Source organism: Balaenoptera ricei, chromosome 7 (assembly GCF_028023285.1).
Source record: "Balaenoptera ricei isolate mBalRic1 chromosome 7, mBalRic1.hap2, whole genome shotgun sequence".
Taxonomy (NCBI): Eukaryota; Metazoa; Chordata; class Mammalia; order Artiodactyla; family Balaenopteridae; genus Balaenoptera; species Balaenoptera ricei.
In genome coordinates, this window is record NC_082645.1 from 115,534,153 (window position 1) to 115,552,701 (window position 18,549).

An 18,549-nucleotide genomic window follows, 5' to 3' on the forward strand; every position below is an offset into this window, starting at 1 on the left:
AGTGACGTCCTTTATGGAGAATCCCCCATCCTGACGCATCCTCCATTCAGGGGGCAATGCGATGCTGTGGGGAAGCGCTTGGCAGGGTAAAGCAGCCCTAGGGGCACGGGAGCAGGGCAGCTTCAGCGGGGGTCGCATCTTCTTCTCCTCAGTGGATCTGCCTGCGCCGCAGAAACTGCTGGCCCGTCTCCTGGTGAGTGGCTCACGTGAGCTGTGCCCTGGCTTAGCCACAGCTGTGTCCTGTGCTGCCTCTCCCTTGAGCTCCTAATTCTTACAGCCTCCAGGGAGAGGAGGCAGCTGGACACTTGGCAGGACAGAGCTTTCCAGGTCCCTGTTGTCCCTCTGGGGTACATGTGGCAGGGACAGTATGCTCCCAGATTTCTCTGCTTGGCCTTTGGATGGCCCCAAAGCATCCGCAGGACACTGCCGATAGCCTGCCCATCCCCAGGGTCAGCTCAGTCCTGCACCCGTGCCTCCTCCTCCTTGTATTGACTCTGGACACTGATCCATGCTCCATGGAAGCTGGGGTGGGGGGGGAGCCCATGGTCTTGCCCCTCATCTCCTTTCCTTCCTGCAGCATCCTCTGCGGGGATACTCTGGTCCTGGAGATCTTCAGAGCTCTGCTTGAAAACCCCCCATCCCGTCCAACTCTCCCTTTATGAGCACAGACCGTGAGGCCCCAGGTTGGGGAGTAAGGGGCCTGGGGCTGCCCAGCCCGGGCGGGGCCCCACTGGAGTCTCGGTGCCCTTCAGGTGCTGATGTCGTCCCCCTACAAGGGGGAGGGACGCGGGATCGCCATGCTCAACCTTCTGAGGACCCTGAGCCAGAGCATCGCCCCCTCCATGGCCGACACGTGGGAGCTGGAGATCCCCCTGCTGGTCAAGTACCTGGAAGGTGAGGTGCCCGGGGTGCACGCCCGAGTCAACCCCGTCAGTGTACATGCCGGGTACTAATCACGTGGCCTGAGCAACAGGAGCCCAGGCTCCAGGTGGCTGGCCCAGCCTCTTTCGGTCCTTGGGAAGGTGGGGAGGGAAATGCAGCATGTGGTGAGGACCCCAGTCGCCGGGCTGACTAGGTGGCCCCAGGGGGGAGCGGCAGGAGAGGCGAGCATGCGTGGCCCTTCTTTCTGCAGAACACACTGAGTTTACGTGGAACCAGGAGACATGGGAGGACAAGCTGATCCAGGTAGAGGTGATCCCACCTGCTGAGGCCGGGGTGGGGAGATGGTGGTGGTGGCGGCCTCTGTGGGGTTGGCCTGTGGGGAGTTTAGGAGCCTCTAAGGGACGCAGTCTCCTTCTATCAGAAGACTTGGGGAGTACAGGTGTGTCCACAGCAGATGAGCCACCCTGGGGAAGCAAGAGCCCAGCGAAGCAGTGCAGGGTGACACCCTGCCCGCCAGTCCCCAAGCCCACAGGACACTGGTGCTGGATCAGGGCCGTATGGGTCCAGAGACTGGGGAAGGGGGCTAGAGAGGGTGAGTCACAACTCAAGGTCACACAGCCCTCCTGGAGCACTGCCCACCAATGTCTTCCACCTCCCCAGTTTCTGAGAAACTCCCTCAAGAAGACTTGGGGTTCCAACTGGAGCCTGCCTCTGAGCAAAGAGCTGAACAACCAGATCGAGAGCTTCGACAGCCCCTCCCTAGAGAAGGTTGGTTCCCAGAGGCAGGGAAGTTCAGACAGGGAGGGGACTCCAGGGACAGTAAAGCTGGAGAGGGTCACATTGGGTGTGAGACCAGCTGTATCTGTGGCTGTCTACAGGGTCCTGGGAGGAGAGATGGCTGGCTGGTCTAGATTAGTGGCTTTTAGTGTTTTGTTCTGTTTTGTTTTTCCTTAAGAACCTGCTTTGTTGGAGCTGGCAACCTCTCCTCCAACCACCAGCTTCCCCATCCTTCTCACCTCACTTCCCACCTGAAGTGTTGTCATAGCAGGGGCAGCAGGCAAGGAGTGAGATGTCTGAACGAGTTTTGGTAAATAGTGAGAAGGATGAGGATGACACAGAACCACAGAAGGCCAAAGAGGGAAGAAGATAAGGCCTAGAGGGGGAACAAAAATGTGGGCAAGCTGGGGTTTGGAGCTGGACCCCCAACTTTGCTAGAGGGGGGTAGAGGAGCAGGACGCCGCCTTCTGTCAAACCCTGCTGCACGCCCATCCCCATTCCCACCCTGCAGATTAGTTTCTCACCCCTGACGCATCCAGCTACTGGCTCATGACCACCACATGTGTATATTTCATTGTAAAAGGGTCTTTACAAAACTATAGACATTGTTGAAAATCAGAGAAGGTCTCAATCAATGGAAAGCATTTCATGTTCATGGACTGGAAGACAATATCTTTAAGATGGTGACACTCCCCAATTTATCTACAGATTCAACATGACCCCTACAATAATCCCAGCTGGTCTGTACCCACCAGAGATTGACAAGATGATCCTAAAATTCATAGGGAAATATAAGGGGCCCAGAATAGCCAACACAGTTATGATTTAAAAAGAACAAAGTTGGAGGTCTCAGGTTTTGCAATTTCAAGACTTCTTACGTAATTACAGTAAACCAGACAGTGTGATACTGGCATTAGGATAGATAATAGACTGATGGAATAGAATTGAGGGTCTGGAAATAAATCACACATTTACAGTCAACTAATTTTTAACAAGAGTGCCAAGACAATTGAGTGGGGGAAAGAATAGTCTTTTTAACAAATGATGCTGGGAAAACTGCATAGCCACTTACAAATGAATGAAGTTGGACCTGTTCCTCATACCGTACACAAAAATTAACTCAAAATGAATCATAGACCTAAATATAAAAGCTAAACTATAAAACTCTTAGAATAAAACATAAACATAAATTTTCATGACCTTGGCTTGAGCAAACCATTCTGAGAAATGACACCAAAAGCACAAGTGATGAAAGAAAAAATAGATAAATTGGACATCATAAAACTAAAAACTCATGCTGAAAATGGTACCATCAAGAAAGTGAAAAGACAACCCATAGAATGAGAAAATATTTGCAAATCTAGTCCCTGATAAGGGATTTGTACCTAGAATATATAAAGAAGGCTTATAACTCAATAATAAAATGATAAATAAGCCAATTTAAAAATGGGAGAAGGATCTGAATAGACATTTCTTCAAAAAAGATACACAAATGGCAAGTAATCACATGAAAAAATATTCAAGATCATTACCATTAGGGAAATGCAAATCAAAACCACATCAAGTTATTACTCTACACCCACAAGGATGGCTATAATCAAAAAGACAGGTAATAGCAAATGTTGGCAAGAATATGGAGAAATTGGAACCCTTATATATTGCTGGTGTGAATACAAAATGGTGCAGTGTTTTCGAAAAACAGTGTGGCATTTCCTTGAAATGTTAAATATAGAGTTACAATATGACCTAGCAATTCCACTCTTTAATTATATATGCCTAGGAGAAATGAAAACATATGTCCACACAGGAACTTGTACATAAATGTTCAGAGTGGCATTATTCATATAGTCAAAAAGTGGAAAAAACTCAAATGTTCATCAGTGGATAAACAAGATGTGGTATATCCATACAATGGAGTATTATTCAGCTGTAAAAAGGAATGAAGTACTAATATATGGTACAAAAAGGATGGCCCTTGAAAACACTGTGCTAAATGAAAGAAGCCAGGTGCTAAATGAAAGAAGCCAGATGCAAAGGAGCACAAAGGACCACACAGTATATGATTCTACTTATTTGAAATACCCAGAATAGGCAAATCTAATGAGACAGAAAGTAGATGAGTGGTTGCCGGGGACTAGGGGGATGTGGGGTGGCTGCCAGTGGGTACAGGGTTTCTTTTTTGGGTAATGAAGGTATTCTAACCTTGACTGTGAGGTGATCTGGAGGAATGGGTAGTGAACTCCCCATGGCAGTGACCCCGGAGGGCAGAGCAGGAGGCCTGAAGCTCCCTTTCTCCCTCTGCCTCGCCAGGGCTTTCTGTACCGGGCCTTGGGCTTCACCTTGGCCACCTTGGAGGCTGACAAGGTGGAGGTGCTACTGCTGGAGCTGCTGGACAAGACGGACTACAGCAACGACTTCGACCGGGAGGTGAGGGCGCCCGCAGTCCCCTCTGGACCCTCGGCGGACATGGTGTGTGCACGTGTACACGGGTGTGTGTACATGTGTGCATGCACGTGTGTTTACCTGTGTGTGTGTGTATGGGGGGTCCTCCCCGGCCCCCTGGCCCGCCACCCTCACCCCGCCCGGCTGGGTCTCCCTGCAGGGTGTGATTCTGTGCTTTGGCCTGTGTGCCCGGGGCCAGGTGAAGGCGGTGCTGAACGTGCTCCACGACTTTGAGGACAGGATCCAGGAGTCAGAGCAGTCCTGGCAGATCGGCGCTGGGCGGGTAAGGCACCCTTGCTCCATAATCAGGTCTCCAGAGGCCTCTTGGAGCAGTGTTCTCAGCCCCCAACCAAGGCTCTTACTAGATCTCAGTAAGAAATTCCCCTCTGTGTCTCCTTCACCAAAGTGAAGCGGGGAGTTGGACCCAGGCAGCCAATGGCCAGCCTCTGGAGGCTGCCCCTCCCAGCCACAGGGCACAGTGCCCTGGGCTGGCTGAGCCCCCAGTGGGAAACCTCCTGGAGTCACCAATGCCTCCAAGGTTTTGGCCTTGACCCTGGACCCTTGCCCTGGGGGTCTGGTAGTTTGGAAGGAGAGAATTGGGAGTGTCCAGGCTTCTTCTTCGGCTTCTCCACAAAGTGGGACCTGAGGCCTGGATTTCTTTTTCTTTTTTTTAAGAAACTGCTTTCTTTCTTTTTTTTTTTTTAATTATTAGCACCTTTAATTATTATTTATTTATTTATTTATTTTTTGGCTGTGTTGGGTCTTCGTTTCTGTGCTAGGGCTTTCTCTAGCTGCGGCAAGCGGGGGCCACTCCTCATCGCGGTGCGCGGGCCTCTCATTATCGTGGCCTCTCTTGTTGCGGAGCACAGGCTCCAGATGCGCAGGCTCAGTAGTTGTGGCTCACGGGCCCAGTTGCTCCGCGGCATGTGGGATCTTCCCAGACCAGGGCTCGAACCCGTGTCCCCTGCATTAGCAGGCAGATTCTCAACCACTGCACCACCAGGGAAGCCCTGGATTTCTTCTACTAAAGGCCTGGAGAGCATGGGCAGCCCTTCCCCTCCTTCCACGGTGGGTTGGGTGGCCTCTAGCACCTCCTCCCAGGAGAGCACGGCTGAGGCTCTGTGTTCCCACTGGATCCCCAGCAACACAGGAACCCCTGGCCCAGAGTAGACGCTTGTCAGGTGAAGGTGTGAAGGAGGACACAGCAGCCTCTGTTTAGGGGTTCCACACAAACCCCCTACTAACGGGCGATCATGGCCCTGGTCTGACTTGCTCATTACTCTACAGCCAGGATGTAGCATATAGTAGGTGCTCAATAAAGATGTGTTGAATGAATGAATAAATGAGTGAGCATTTCAGGCACCCAGGAAAAAATTGAAGGAACAGACCCTTCCCCCCTCCCCCCCCAAACACACTTGTTCTTCCCCTTCTCGTTGGCCTCACAGAAGGACCATCCCTGGAGGCGGGAGACAGTGAAGGGTGCCCTCATGGTGATGTACAGCTGCGTGGCCTCATACTGCCACCCGCAGATGCTCCTCACCCACGTGGACAACCCCATCACTGCTAAGATCATTCACCACTACTCCAGCAGCTGCCAGGTAACCCCCGGACGCCATGGACCCACAGTGCCCAGGGGATGCCCTCTTTGAGCCAGGCTGGCGGAGAGTCGCTCTGCATCGTTACCTGGGCACTGCCAGCCCCACCCAGGAGAGAGCCAGGAGTCCTACCTGACACCCGGCATTTGGGAAGCCCATTGCCCCAATCTGTGCTGTGCTCCGCTGCAGTGGGAGGAGGGAGCAGCCCCTGAGCGCTGGGTGGGATGCTTGTGGGTCCCTGAAGTCACAGGACAAGCCCCTCACTCTTCCCAGCCCCTCGCACTCCCTCCCTCACCTCTGCCCTCCACCCTGACACCTGACCCAAGCCCTTTCATAAGGGACAAGAATGGGCTTGTCTTCAGAGATGCAAAGGGACTGGCTACTTTCTTGGAAAGGCAAGGAGGAGAAAACACAGAGAATAAAGGAGAAATGACTTTATCATTATTGTTTTGAAAACTGTGGTAAAGTACACATCACGTGAAATTTGCCATCATAACCATTTTTAAGCATGCAGTTCATTGGTGGTAGGCATATTCAAACTGTTGTGCAACTATCACCACCATCCATCTCCAGAACTCTTCGTCTTCCTAAACTGAAACTCTGTCCCCCTGACACGAGCTCCCCGTTCCGCCTCCCCAGCCCCTGCCCCCGCCCCCGCCCTTCTGCTTCCTGTCTCTATAAATTTGACACCCCAGGCATCTCGTATAACTGGAATCACACAGTGTTCATCCTTTTGTGACTGGCTAATTTCATTTAACATAATGTCCTCAGGGTTCATTCCTGCCTTAAAAGCAAAAACGATTTGATGTCCATAACTTATTCTGCCTCTGTGGTGACCCACAGGGCTCAGAGCCCCTGGTCAGTGAAGGTGTCCCCTGACCGGCCTTGCTGTCCTCGGGCACAGCGTGGAGGGCTTCGGGGAGGCAGCACCTTCTGGGGGGCACTGGAGGGCTATGCCCTGTCCGGCACCTGGCCCACGTCCCCGCCAGGTGGCTGAAAGACAGAATGGGGCTAGCCATCTCTCAGAGCGCTCCTGACACCGCCTCTTCTTTGGCGTGGGGAAGGAGTGTCCTAGGCGGCCGCAGGGTCCGGGAACGCACGCTGGGGCTTGGGGTCTTCGGGGCTCCCTCACAGCCTGCTCCTCCCTGCCCCTTGTCATGGTCTGGGCACAGGACATCTGCCTCAAAATGGCCTTCATGAAGAGTGTGGTGCAGGTCACCGACGCCGTCAAGAACATCAAGGACCTGGAGGACTTCCAATTTGCCCCAAAGGCGACCCTTACTGGCATTATCATGGTAAGCTGGGTCGGGGGGCAGCGGGGGGGGGCTTCCTCCATCCTGGGCGGTTTGGGGGGTCTCACTCTGCCGACCGGCTCCCCCCTGGTCAGAGGTCCTGAGAGCATCGGAGGCACAAGGCGGCAGGCAGTGGTCTCTGAAGCCCCTCCTGTCTCAGTTCTGCTTTGATCCAACTGAAGGAGTTCTGGGTATGACATTCGTTATGTCCGATAAAGGGTTTCATGGCCAGGAAACATTCCGGAAGCCAGAGCTGAAGACCCTTCCCCTCTTGGGCCCTGATTTGCCCCCGAGGTGGCTGGTTCAGGGCTGGGAGACAGAGGCCCACGGGCTCAGCCCTGAGGTTTCTCCATAGGCGGGACCAGGGGACAGGGCTCTGCTGTAAGCAGGACAAAGCTATTTTTGCACAGAACTTTGTTAAGATCTAGAAAGTGTCAACTGTCCAAAGGCAAGAGGAGGTGACAGGGGCCGAGGATGCTGTGGGGCGACCAGTATCCCTCGTCCCCAGGCCTCCCCACTCCCTTGCATGTCTTGGCCCCTGGAAACCGCTCCAGCTGCGTTGGAAGCAGCCTGGACGGAAGAGAGATGTGGGTAGAACAGGAGGCGCTGAGAAGGAAACAAACATTCATTAGGCTCCTGCTCGGGGCTGAGAGCTACACGCGCGTGTAATTTCACGCCAGTCTGGCCCAGCCCTGTGAACCAGGCCCCCAAGTCCTCATTTTATACATCAGGGCTCAGGCGGGGGAAGTGATCTGCCCAAGGCATCAGTAAATGCCAGACCTGAGTGAGAAGCATCGGCACATCTTTGCCCCACTCCTTCCATGAGACTTTGCTGCCTCCCCTAAAATGTCAAAGACCAACTGATGGTAACAAGAATGGAGGCGGTATGGGGTGTTAGAGCCCATCATACAATGTCAGGTCCTCCTGGCTCTAACCCTGGGAGTGCAGCTGCCATCGTGGTCACTGTTGGCCCAAGCCCCTCTCTTGCCCATCCCGGGACTCTGGGTGGCTTGACGGCTCACTGCCCTACTGTCTGGGCAGGCGATCATCAAGGCAGAACCAACTGACAGCCTGGTTTCTCCAGGGCGGACCATGGCCATGGATGCCCTCTCGTACTTGAGGTGAGCTGGGCCCCTAACCAGGCCCCAAGCGCCTCTCTGGGGTGGAGGTAAAGTCTGAGACAACCCCTCAGTACTTTTTTGGGGAGGTTGCACCTCCTTTGCCCTCCCTTGCCTTTGTAGCTGGAGTCTTGGGTGGCAGCTCCTGGGACAGTGGGTCTTCCTAGGAGATGGGGGTCTGCTTCCACCTGCTCTTTTTTTTTAATAATTCTCAGCAATATTTCAAGTTGGGCCCTTCTCCTTGGATTGGGAGGTGAATGGCAGGTGGGTGTGTTGTTCTTTGGTCCATCAGGGGATGTTTTGAGCTAGAAATCACACAGTGACACAGACTAGCACAGCCAGGAGATGGCATCCTTCAAGTCGGGTTGGGCTCAGTCAAGAAGTCTGTTTATTGATACGGTATTGATACAGTTAATACAGAGTAATAGAATGCCTGATGGTTGCCTTCCTGGAATTGCCCATCCCCTGGTGGGGCAGGGAGAGTGGGAAGAAGTTAAGCGTTTGTAAAATGAGTATTTGAAGTGGCTGGGTCGTTGCTAGGAATTCTTCTATTGGAGCAGATTCATATTCATATTCATATTCGGCACATAGCAGAACTATGTGTTGCTTTAAAAGGGTGCACAGATTTTATTTTATTTATTTATTTTTGGCTGCGTTGGGTCTTTGTTGCTGCGTGCGGGCTTTCTCTAGTTGCGGTGAGTGGGGGCTTCTCTTGTTGCAGAGCATGGGCTCTAGGTGTGCGGGCTTCAGTAGTTGTGGCATGTGGGCTCAGTAGTTGTGGCTCGTGGGCTCTAGAGCGCAGGCTCAGTAGTTGTGGTGCACGGGCTTAGTTGCTTCGCGGCATGTGGGATCTTCCCGGACCAGGGCTCGCACCCCTGTCCCCTGCATTGGCAGGCGGATTCTTAACCACTGTGCCACCAGGGAAGCCCTAGGCAGATTTTAAATAAAATTCACATACATCCGTTTAGGGACTTGGAGATAAGAAACGCATACACAAGAAATTATAGGTCAGAGCTGAGTATTTGTAGGTGAACCACAAAGGAAAAAATCTAAGACCAAAAAGGGGGCTACTAACGAGATGTGATTCAGCTGATGGGCTGTCAAGGGGCTTAGCGTGGGAGTTGGCTTTTGACTTTTGACCTGGGCTTAAAAAAAATTACTGGATTTGGGAAGGAGCTGGAGGTCCCAGCAGGGTGAAATACAGGAGGCACAATAGAGCCGATGGGGAACCTGTAACAATTCCGACACCCTGCCCCACCGCAGACCTTTAAATAAGGATTCCTGGAGCCAGGCATGGCCCCTGGGCCCCTTAAAAAGCCCTCCTATGAGTCTAATGTGCACGTAGGCTTGAGATCTATCTATGACGGGGACAGAAAGAGAGAATGGGCTAGTGTGCATCAAGCAGCTAGCTACCAGCCCCAAAGGTTTATGAAGACACACGTGGCTGGGCTCCACGCCTGAGTTTTTGGTTCAGTAGCTCTGAGGTGGAGCCACAGCATTTGCGTTTCTAATAAGCTCCAAGGTGCTGCTGCTGCTGCTGGCCCAGGTATTACAGTTGAAAACTCCTGGGCCGGGACCAGCCTGGCAGGCAGAGCCTCTGGTTGTGGTTCAGTGAGGACCGGTGGAATGGTTCTGAATAGGAGAGGGGGAGGCTCACAGCAGGCAACAAGGAGAGAGGTGGCCTTGGACCCCTGCGTCTCTCGCTCAGTCACAGACAGTCCCTGGCCACCGGTGGGTGGAGCCGGGGCCCTTGGGGAGAGATGGTGGCCTGAGCCCCCAACCAGAGAAGCTGGCCTCTCCCTCATTCTGTGACATGCCTCCGCACCCCAAACTGGGCAGAGGGTGGCAGGGTCTCACCTCTGCACTGACCACTCCTCTTGTCACTTCTTTCCCTAGCAAACTGAAGCCTTTCTACTCCACAGAGGAAAACAGTGAGCTGGTGGATATTAGTATACATTCTGTCATTTCTCTCCAGCCCCCAGGAGGGAACAATGAGTCCATTAAGGTAGGTCCCTCTGGGCCACCTCATCTTCTGGGTCAGGACTTAGAAGTTTACATTAACATGAGCAGTGCCGAGAGCCTACCATCCTGAACCTGTGAGTGGTCAGAGGCAGCAAAGTGCAGCAGGCTCTATCAGTAAGTGTAAGGTGATGCTAGCTGCTGTAACAGATAAACTCCGAGATCTTCATGGTTTTACAAGATGAAAGTGTATTTGTCACTCAAGTGAAGTCCAGTTGGCAGCAGCGGTGGAGAGGGGGCTGCTTTGTGCAGTTCTTCAGGGACCCGGGCTGACAGAGGCCTCACCGTGTCCAGTGCATGGCTCCAAAGGTCCCTGTGGGTAGTGATAGCCAGCTTGAGAGAGAGGGTCTGGAGGATTAATGAGCTGTGTTGCCTGCCTGCCATTGGCCAGAACTCAGTCATGTGGCTCCACCTAGATGCAAGGGGTCCTGGGAAATGTAGTCCCTGACTGCATGGCTGCTTCACAATAAGGCTGTGGAAAAGCAGGACAAATCTTTTGTGGACAGGGAGCCATCTGTGTCTCAAGGTCCTGGCCCTGGATGAGGGGTCAGGAGAACTGGGTTCTAGGAATTCGGTTTCCTCCTTTGCAAAATGGGCTCCTCTTGAGGTTGTCTTATACGTCGCATGAGAAGCTACGTATAAGGAACTCAATCTGAGCAGAAATCAAAGGGCGGTTATCAGACCATCTCACACTACTTCACCCTGGTGTGGACCGGCACAGAGTCCTGGTGGGTGGCTGTGTGAGCCCCCATTGCTGCCCAGTTCTCCCGTCTCTTGGCCACAGACCCTGCTTGTGAACGCCCTGTGTGCCCTGGAGCAGCTGACGGAGGGCCTCGTGCAGAGGCAGCTGGACCCCAAGGGGCTGCAGGAGACGGTGCACGGGAGTTGCCTGGCAGAGGGCCAGGAGCCAGGGAGGGCCACCCCTCCCAGAACACTGGCCTAAGGGCCAGACTCTCAGTGGGAAACAGGGGTATGCGTTAAAAATTGATTTGGTAATTTTGTTTAGATAAAAACTTCAAATTGGCTGAAAAGTTGTGAGAATACTGCAAAGAACTCCTGTATACCTTTCACCCAGATCCACGATTCTTAAATATTTTTTTAATATTTATTTGTTTATTTATCTATCTGTTTGGCTGCGTTGGGTCTTAGTTGTGGCATGCGGGATCTTCATTGCCGCGTGTGGGATCTCCCTTACGGCATGTGGGATCTTTAGTTGCGACATGCGGGCTCTTTTTTTTTTTTTTTTTTTTTTGTTGCAGCATGTGAACTCTTAGTTGCGACATGTGGGATCTAGTTCCCTGACTAGGGATCGGACCCGGGCCCCCTGCATTGGGACCTTGGAGTCTTAGCCACTGGACCACTGGGGAAGTCCCCAGATCCATGATTCTTAATATTTTGTGACATTTTCTTTTTCTCTCTCTCTTTTTTTTTTTCTCATTACACACACACACACACACACACACACACACACACACACACAGCATTTTGAATCATGGAGTTAGCTGTAGACATCAACAACAAGAATGTTCTCATATAACAACACAATGTTCAAAATCAGGAAATTTAACAATGATACCATGCTATATTCTAATCTACATTCTGTACTCATATTTCACTAACTGTCCCAATTATGTCCTTTACAGTTATTTCCTCCCAGACCCAGGATCTACTCTGGATTATGAATCACATTTCATCGTCATGTGTCTTTAGTCTTTCTCCATCAATCTGGAACAATTTCTCAGTCTTTGTCTTTCATAATCTTGGTATTTTTGAAGGGTGCTGGGAGGGTTTTTTAAAAAAAATTAGATTGTTTGCTTTCTTATTATTGATTTTTCAGAGGTTGTATATATTCTGGAAACAAGTCCTTTATCAGATATATGATTTGCAAATATTTTCTCCTGGTCTGTGACTTGCCTTTTCATTAACTTCACAGTGTCTTTTGAAGAGCAGAAGTTTCTAATTTTGATGAAGTCTAATTTATCATTTTTTTCTTTTATGGATCATGCTTTTGGTGTCATGTCTAAGAAATCTTTGCCTAACCCAAGATCACAAAGATTTTCTCCTAGTTTTCTCCTAGAACTTGGTAGTTTCAGGTTTTACAATTAAGTCTGTGATATATTTTGAGTTGTTTTTAAATATGGATCAAAGTTTATTTTAATTTTTTTTTTTTTGCATATGGATAACCAGTTGTTTCAGCACCATTTGTTGGAAAGACTGTCTTTTCTCCATTGCATTACCTTTGCATCTTTGTCAAAAATCAATCGACCATATATGTGTGGCTCTATTTCTGGACACCTATTCTGCACTACTGATGTTTTTGTCTGTCTTTACACCAATGTCATCCTGTCTTGATTACTACAATATTATATAATAAGTCTTGGAATCAAGAGCAGAGAGTATAAGTCCACCGACTTTGTTCTTTGCTGCTATACCCCACAAATATTGATATGTTGTGTTCTAATTTTACTTTAGTTCAAAGTGCATTTCAATTTCTCTTTCACTTCTCCTTTGACTCATGGATTATCTAGAAATTTCTAAATATTGGAGAGTTTTCCAGAGACCTTTTATGGTTTTATTTCCTGACTTAACTCCATTGTAGTCTGAGGACTTACTTTGTATAATTCAAATTCTTTTAAATCGACTGAGACTTATTTTGTTGCCTGGGTACGGCCTATCTTGGTGAATGTTCTGTGTGTACTTGGAAAGTATTCTGCTGCATTGGGTGGTGTGTTCCTAAATATCAGTTAGGCCAAGTTGGCTGGCAGTGTTGTCCAAGTTTTCTATATCCTTTCTGATTTTGTCTTCTTTTTTTAAAAAATAAATTTATTTATTTAATTAATTAATTTATTATTTTTGGCTGCGTTGGGTCTTCATTGCTGCACGCGGGCTTTCTCTAGTTGCGGCGAGCGGGGGCTACTCTTTGTTGCGGTGCGTGGGCATCTCATTGCGGTGGTTTCTCTTGTTGTGAAGCACGGGCTCTAGGCGTGCGGGCTTCAATAGTTGCAGCATGCGGGCTCAGTAGTTGTGGTGCACGGGCTTAGTTGACCCGCGGCATGTGGGATCTTCCCGGACCAGGACTCAAACCCGTGTCCCCTTCATCGGCACCACAAGGGAAGCCCCTGATTTTGTCTTCTTGATCATCAGTTACCAAGAAAGAGGTACTGAAATCTCTATCATTGTGGATTTGTTTATTTCTCCTTTCGGTTCTATCAGTTTTCGCTTCATGTTTTGTTAAGCTGTGTTATTAGGTGCATGAACATGTAGGCCCTGGGGTGCAGGGTGGGCTGTGCTCCTGGCCTTTTTACCTCCAGGCAAACATCTGGAACAAAGGCAAACACATCAGCCAAGCAGCTTCTTGGTGAGGATGCAGGGCCGCCCTCTCTTTGCTCACAGCCTCATCTCCCTGGTGGGGCGGGGGGGTGAGGGTGGGCTGGGAAGAAATCAGAAGTATCTGGAACCTCCCACAGCTTTGAAAGTCACACTCTGAGTGGGAAAGACAAGGAGAGCAGTGGTGGCCAGGAAAGGGCTGGCCTCAAGATTTGAACGTCCCCTTCTGTGTTCCGGGCTCTCCCCACAGCTCCTGGAAAAGTGGACCTTGTCGGAGAAAGAATGGGAGCGGGAGAAGGCGATCAACCTCCACCTCCATCTCATGCAGATCTACGTCCAAAGCGTCGGTGTCTGCGTGAGTCCAGGAGCCCCCGACCCCCAGCCTGCCGCCCTGACACCCACAGGGAAATGCCTGTCTCTATGCCAGAAGAGGAAACACTTTTGAAATCAAGTTCTGTCCCCCAGAGAGTCCCTCGGGAAGAGGCTGCCTCACTTGGAAATGGCGAAGGAGACCCTGGGAGATGCTGGCCCTGGGGCTCGGGGGCGGTGAGGAAGAGGGTGGGCCAGGTTTGGTGTGGCTCCGGGTTCTGTGGGGCCTGAGGTTCACACGGGGTGAGGACTCTGTAAGGAAAAGGGGTACACAACTATGAATACCATACTGCTTAGGAAAGTGAGTATTTACTTAGAATGAGAAAATAAATCACAAATTTCACAAAGCTTGACAAATACCACTAACATCACGAAATCTAGAAAAGCAACAGGTCTTTTGTTGATCGAGCACGTGACCCAGCTCCATGAGACCTCTCTTCCTACATTTGTTGGCCTCATACTCTTTGACTGTCTGGTCATCAGGGATGGCGTTGGCAGGAGGACGATGGTGTCCTGGGGCTGGGGTGTGGGGACAGGACTCGCATCTCGGGGCTGGTGAAGAGTGAGAACCAGGTGGGCAGGACTCCAGTCCTGGAGCACCATTCAGGTGGGACCCAGGCCCAGTAAAGCGAAGCTGGGGCCAAGACTAGTGCTAAGTAACATTTGAGGCCAGGTCCTGTGCCGAGTGCATCACCTGGATTCTCTGTCGCAATTCTCAGGGCATTCCCTGCAAGAAGGGGCACCATGATCATCTCTGATTTACAGATAAGGAACAAGAGGACCCGAGGCTAAGAACCTACCCACATCACACAGCTAGCGAGCGGGGAAGTCCAGAGTTGAAGCCAGGGCTCATTGATAGGAACGAGGCGGGTTCTGTAGGAACAATAGCACCTGGGCCCGGCCTGACAGGGTGCGTCCTGGGCAGACTCCTCAGATCTTGGCTGCTCGGCCTCCCGGGGCCCAGCTGTGGGGCCTGGGGATGGAAGCTCGGGCTTCCCAGACAGGGGTGCTTTCAGAGCAGGGTTCACCCTCTCTGGCCACTGGTCGCACTGCCCTCGGTGTGCTCGGCTGGACAGAGGGTGTGAGCCTTGAGGTCTCCCGTCCCTCAGATCCCTCTGCAGCTGGGGCAGTTTGGCGCTCTGGTCGGACTCATCGCCCCATGCACCTGTGACTCGCACAGAAGAACCCGCCTGGCCTCCGTGGATGTCCTTTCCAGCCTCCTGGATCTTCATGGTATGGCGAGGGCGGGTCATCAGGACCAGCCTCTGCAGGCCGGGAGGTGGAGGGGGCGCTGACACCAGGGGTGTCGCCTATGGGGCTGTCCTGGAGGGGAGTGTGGTCTCTCTGTGTAGACAAACAAGGGTGACCAGCAGGAATGGCGGAGGGGGTCCACAGCTCACTGGGAAGCCATGGAAGCTTCTGGAAGGAAAGGCTCACTGGGTCACCTCGACTCACTGAGGGCATGTGCTGGGCACTGAGGGGCCCCAGTGGGACAGGATCAGCTCACAGATACCAAGGATGCGGCAGAACTGGCCAGAGATGAGCCCAGAGGGGAATGCAGTGGGGAGACCTTCAGACGGGGAGAGTTGACCTCTGGGGTGGCAGCTGGAAGCTGGCAGAGCATCCATCTGAGCTGTGCACAGAGGTGGTTTGAGGGGCATGACAAGGCCTCCGTCACCTGGATAGGCACCTTCCTCCAGATGCGGGTCAAGGAGCTGGAGGACAAGGTGACAGAGCTGTGGCTGCGTCACCTGGGGCCTGCGGCTGCCTGGTGCACCCAAGCTAGAGGGCCGGGCAGGGGCCCAGCCTCGCTCGCTGAGGATTCTCCAGCCCCACCCCCCAAGTCCATGGTTGTAAAGAGGAGGAGGAAGTAGGGTTCTAGAACAAGAAAGAATATGTTGAAGGTGACTCGGTCAGTAAGTGGACGATGGGCTGGAGGCCCGAGGCTCGCTCTCCTGGAGCACAGCCCCTCCTGAAAATCGGATAAAATCCTGGAAGGGACCAGAGGATGCGTTGGAAGGGGTGCTGAAGGTTTAACCTACCCAGCGTCCGCTTGGGCAAGAGAAGGGGTGTGCAGCGGGGTGAGGGCAGGAGGTCCATGAGGGCCGAGCTGCCCGGTGATGCCCCACCCCTCCCCAGGTGGCGGAGATCCTGGGCGCCATCCTGGTGCACCTGCCGGTAGTGGATCACCCGGAGGTGCGGCGCCTCCTCATCGAGGGCATCCTTCTGCTGGCGCACTACCACCAGGAGACCGTCCTCACGTCACTCCTGCGGCAGCCCCTGCCCATGGAGAGGTGGGTGCCCTGGGTGTGGGGTCACCCAGACTGTGCCCGACTCGCCACCACCGACGTGTCCCAGAAGACCGGGGCCCGTCCGACCCTGGGGTGGGTCAAACCCTCTCCTTGCGTCTCCGTGGGAGGTGCAGCCTCTGGGAACCTCGGACCCAGAGGCTCAGCATTACAGCTCCATCCTATCAAGCTGGAGTTCGGATCCCATGGCGTCTTACATGTCCTGGTCACCGGCTCTGGGCTCTCGCCTCTGCAGCCCTTTCCTCCCTGAGGGGGCCAGAGCTCCGGGCCAGATAGACCACAGGACATGGGCCCCAAGGCCCGAGCAGGCCACTGAGAAGCTCCGCTCTGTCCTTCGTCCTTTCCAAATGGGGCCCTGAGAGGGAAGTGACTAGTCCAGGTGCCCAAGGGATGAAATGACAGAGCCTCAGGCCCCTCAGGTGGCCTCACAGTAAAGCAGTGTAAACCCTCCTTCTTGCGTCATTTTGATGAACAGTGCCCAGTCCCTGTGTCTCTGCCACAGCACCGCACAGACAGCTGGTAGGATCTCACCAGTCTGGGGAGTGAGTGTGCTGGGATGGAACTGGAATTCCCTGGGGAGGGCCCAGAAAGGGGTGGGCAGGCATCCCCAGAGCAGCAGAGACCAAGGAGCAAAGGGCAGCCTTGAGACTTGGTGGAGAGAGACGTGGCAGATGGCACAGCAGATGCTGTGAGCAGAGAAAAAAGTTTCGAGCACAGGTGTCAGATCCAGAATCTCCCGGGCTGCCCTGTGCGAAATGCGGGCCTGGCTCTGCCGTGGAGCTGCTTCTCATGAGGTCAGCCCTGCCCCGGGTCCAGGTAGGATGGCAGTGCCATGCAGGTGGCTTGACTGAAGGAGAGTTAGCCCCTCTCAGAGCAGTGCCGAGTGGGGCCTCTGGCTGGCTGGCTTTCACTGTATTGGTTAGCTATCACTGTGTAACAAATTGCCACCAACTTGGGAGCTTGGAACAACAGCCATTTATCATCTCCTGGTTTGTGTGGTCAGGAGCCTGGGCTCAGCTGAGCTGGGGCCTTTGCTCAGGGTCTCAAGCCCGAGTCAAGGTGTTGGCCGGGCTGTGTTCCTTTCTGGAGCCCAGGTCCTCCTTCAAGCTCACATGGCTGTTTCTTGAGTTATAGGACTGAGGTCCCCACTTTCTTGTTTCCTTACACTCCTATGTCTTCTTTCTGAGAAGTTGTTGTGAATGAGCGTGTTGTGCCCACCCTTCCATTCAATTCCTGTCACCAGGCCCCTGCCACATCTCCCCTTCCCCCCCGCCCCCGACAAAACTCACTTCCGCACTTGTGTATTTGGTTTTGTGGATTCAAATAGGCAGGCTGATACTGCTGGACTCCGGTTTTAGCCCTTCAGAGCCCACCAGACCCCACCTGCCTGTACCTGTGCACAGAGGCTCATTGCACCACTGTCCTGGGAACCCTCCCCTTCTCAGCAGGGCCGTGGGCTTGGACTTGGGGATCAGGAAGCCCGCTTCAAGCTGTAGCCTGGCATGTTACCTGACCTCCGTGGGCCTCATTTCCTCTTCTATGGAAATGGAGATGAAGGCACCTTCCACACAAATGTGTTGGGAGGAGTAAGTGATGCACATCAGCAAGCTGCCTGGTGCCCGCCTGACACACCCGGGCACTGGGAGGCTATGACCGGACATGTCCACAAAGTCATCACACAGCAGGCCCGTTGCGGACTCCCGGGGTCACCTAGCAGCAGAGCTGGGGCTCCAGAGAGGGGCTGTGGCTTCCCCAGGAGTACCGTGGGCAGAGGCGTGTCTCTGAGCGTGGAGTCGGGACCGGGCTTCCGGTTGTGCAGTCTTTGGCGGCTCACTCCACCTCCTTGAGATCCAGTCTTCAGAGTCCAGCCCCTGCTCAGGGGGCTGCCTGGGAGTCCACAGGGGCTCTGACCTGCCAGGGCACATGGCCCCAAACCCACAGGCCTTGTCCCCTGTCTCTGGCTAGCCCCCTGACGGAGGTGTGACTGACTGTGGCTGAGAACTTGCCCTTGGCCCGGACGATGCTACACGCGCTGATGGATCGGCTGCAGTCGAGGTTCACGCCCAGGGCCGACGCCACCTCCAAGGCTGACATCTGGCGCCTGGCCACAGTGGACCCTCTGATGGTGAGTCATGGGGCGGGCCCTCCTTGGGGCCTCAGTAGGAGTCTTCCTGCCTCCCACCCTTCTATCTGCAGACCCTGTGCACCATCCACCTTCTTACTGAGAAGATGGACCAGGATGACAAGCTCCTGGACCTCTTCCCGGACCTTGTCTACACCCTCCTGCTGCAGCTCAGCAGCAGCCAGGGGCCGGAGGCCATGTCGCCCGTCCTGAAGACGTGGAGGCTCGTCCACACGGGGACCCTCCCTGAGGAGATCAACCTGCAAAGGTGCTCTTGAGGGTGGGAGCATGCATGGG

General features: G+C 53.0%; 1 protein-coding gene across 1 annotated transcript in view; it reads left to right on the forward strand.

Moving 5' to 3' along the window:
* Positions 1-18,549, forward strand: part of MROH2A (maestro heat like repeat family member 2A) — a 43,134-nt gene that overhangs the window by 17,967 nt on the left and 6,618 nt on the right. The window contains 17 exon segments of the mRNA XM_059927556.1: positions 153-193; positions 753-894; positions 1,133-1,185; positions 1,543-1,650; positions 3,970-4,086; positions 4,262-4,384; positions 5,547-5,699; positions 6,869-6,991; positions 8,030-8,109; positions 10,003-10,111; positions 10,910-11,001; positions 13,699-13,807; positions 14,931-15,054; positions 15,427-15,548; positions 15,961-16,115; positions 18,096-18,255; positions 18,327-18,520. Coding sequence (XP_059783539.1) covers positions 153-193; positions 753-894; positions 1,133-1,185; positions 1,543-1,650; positions 3,970-4,086; positions 4,262-4,384; positions 5,547-5,699; positions 6,869-6,991; positions 8,030-8,109; positions 10,003-10,111; positions 10,910-11,001; positions 13,699-13,807; positions 14,931-15,054; positions 15,427-15,548; positions 15,961-16,115; positions 18,096-18,255; positions 18,327-18,520 — 2,005 coding nt within the window.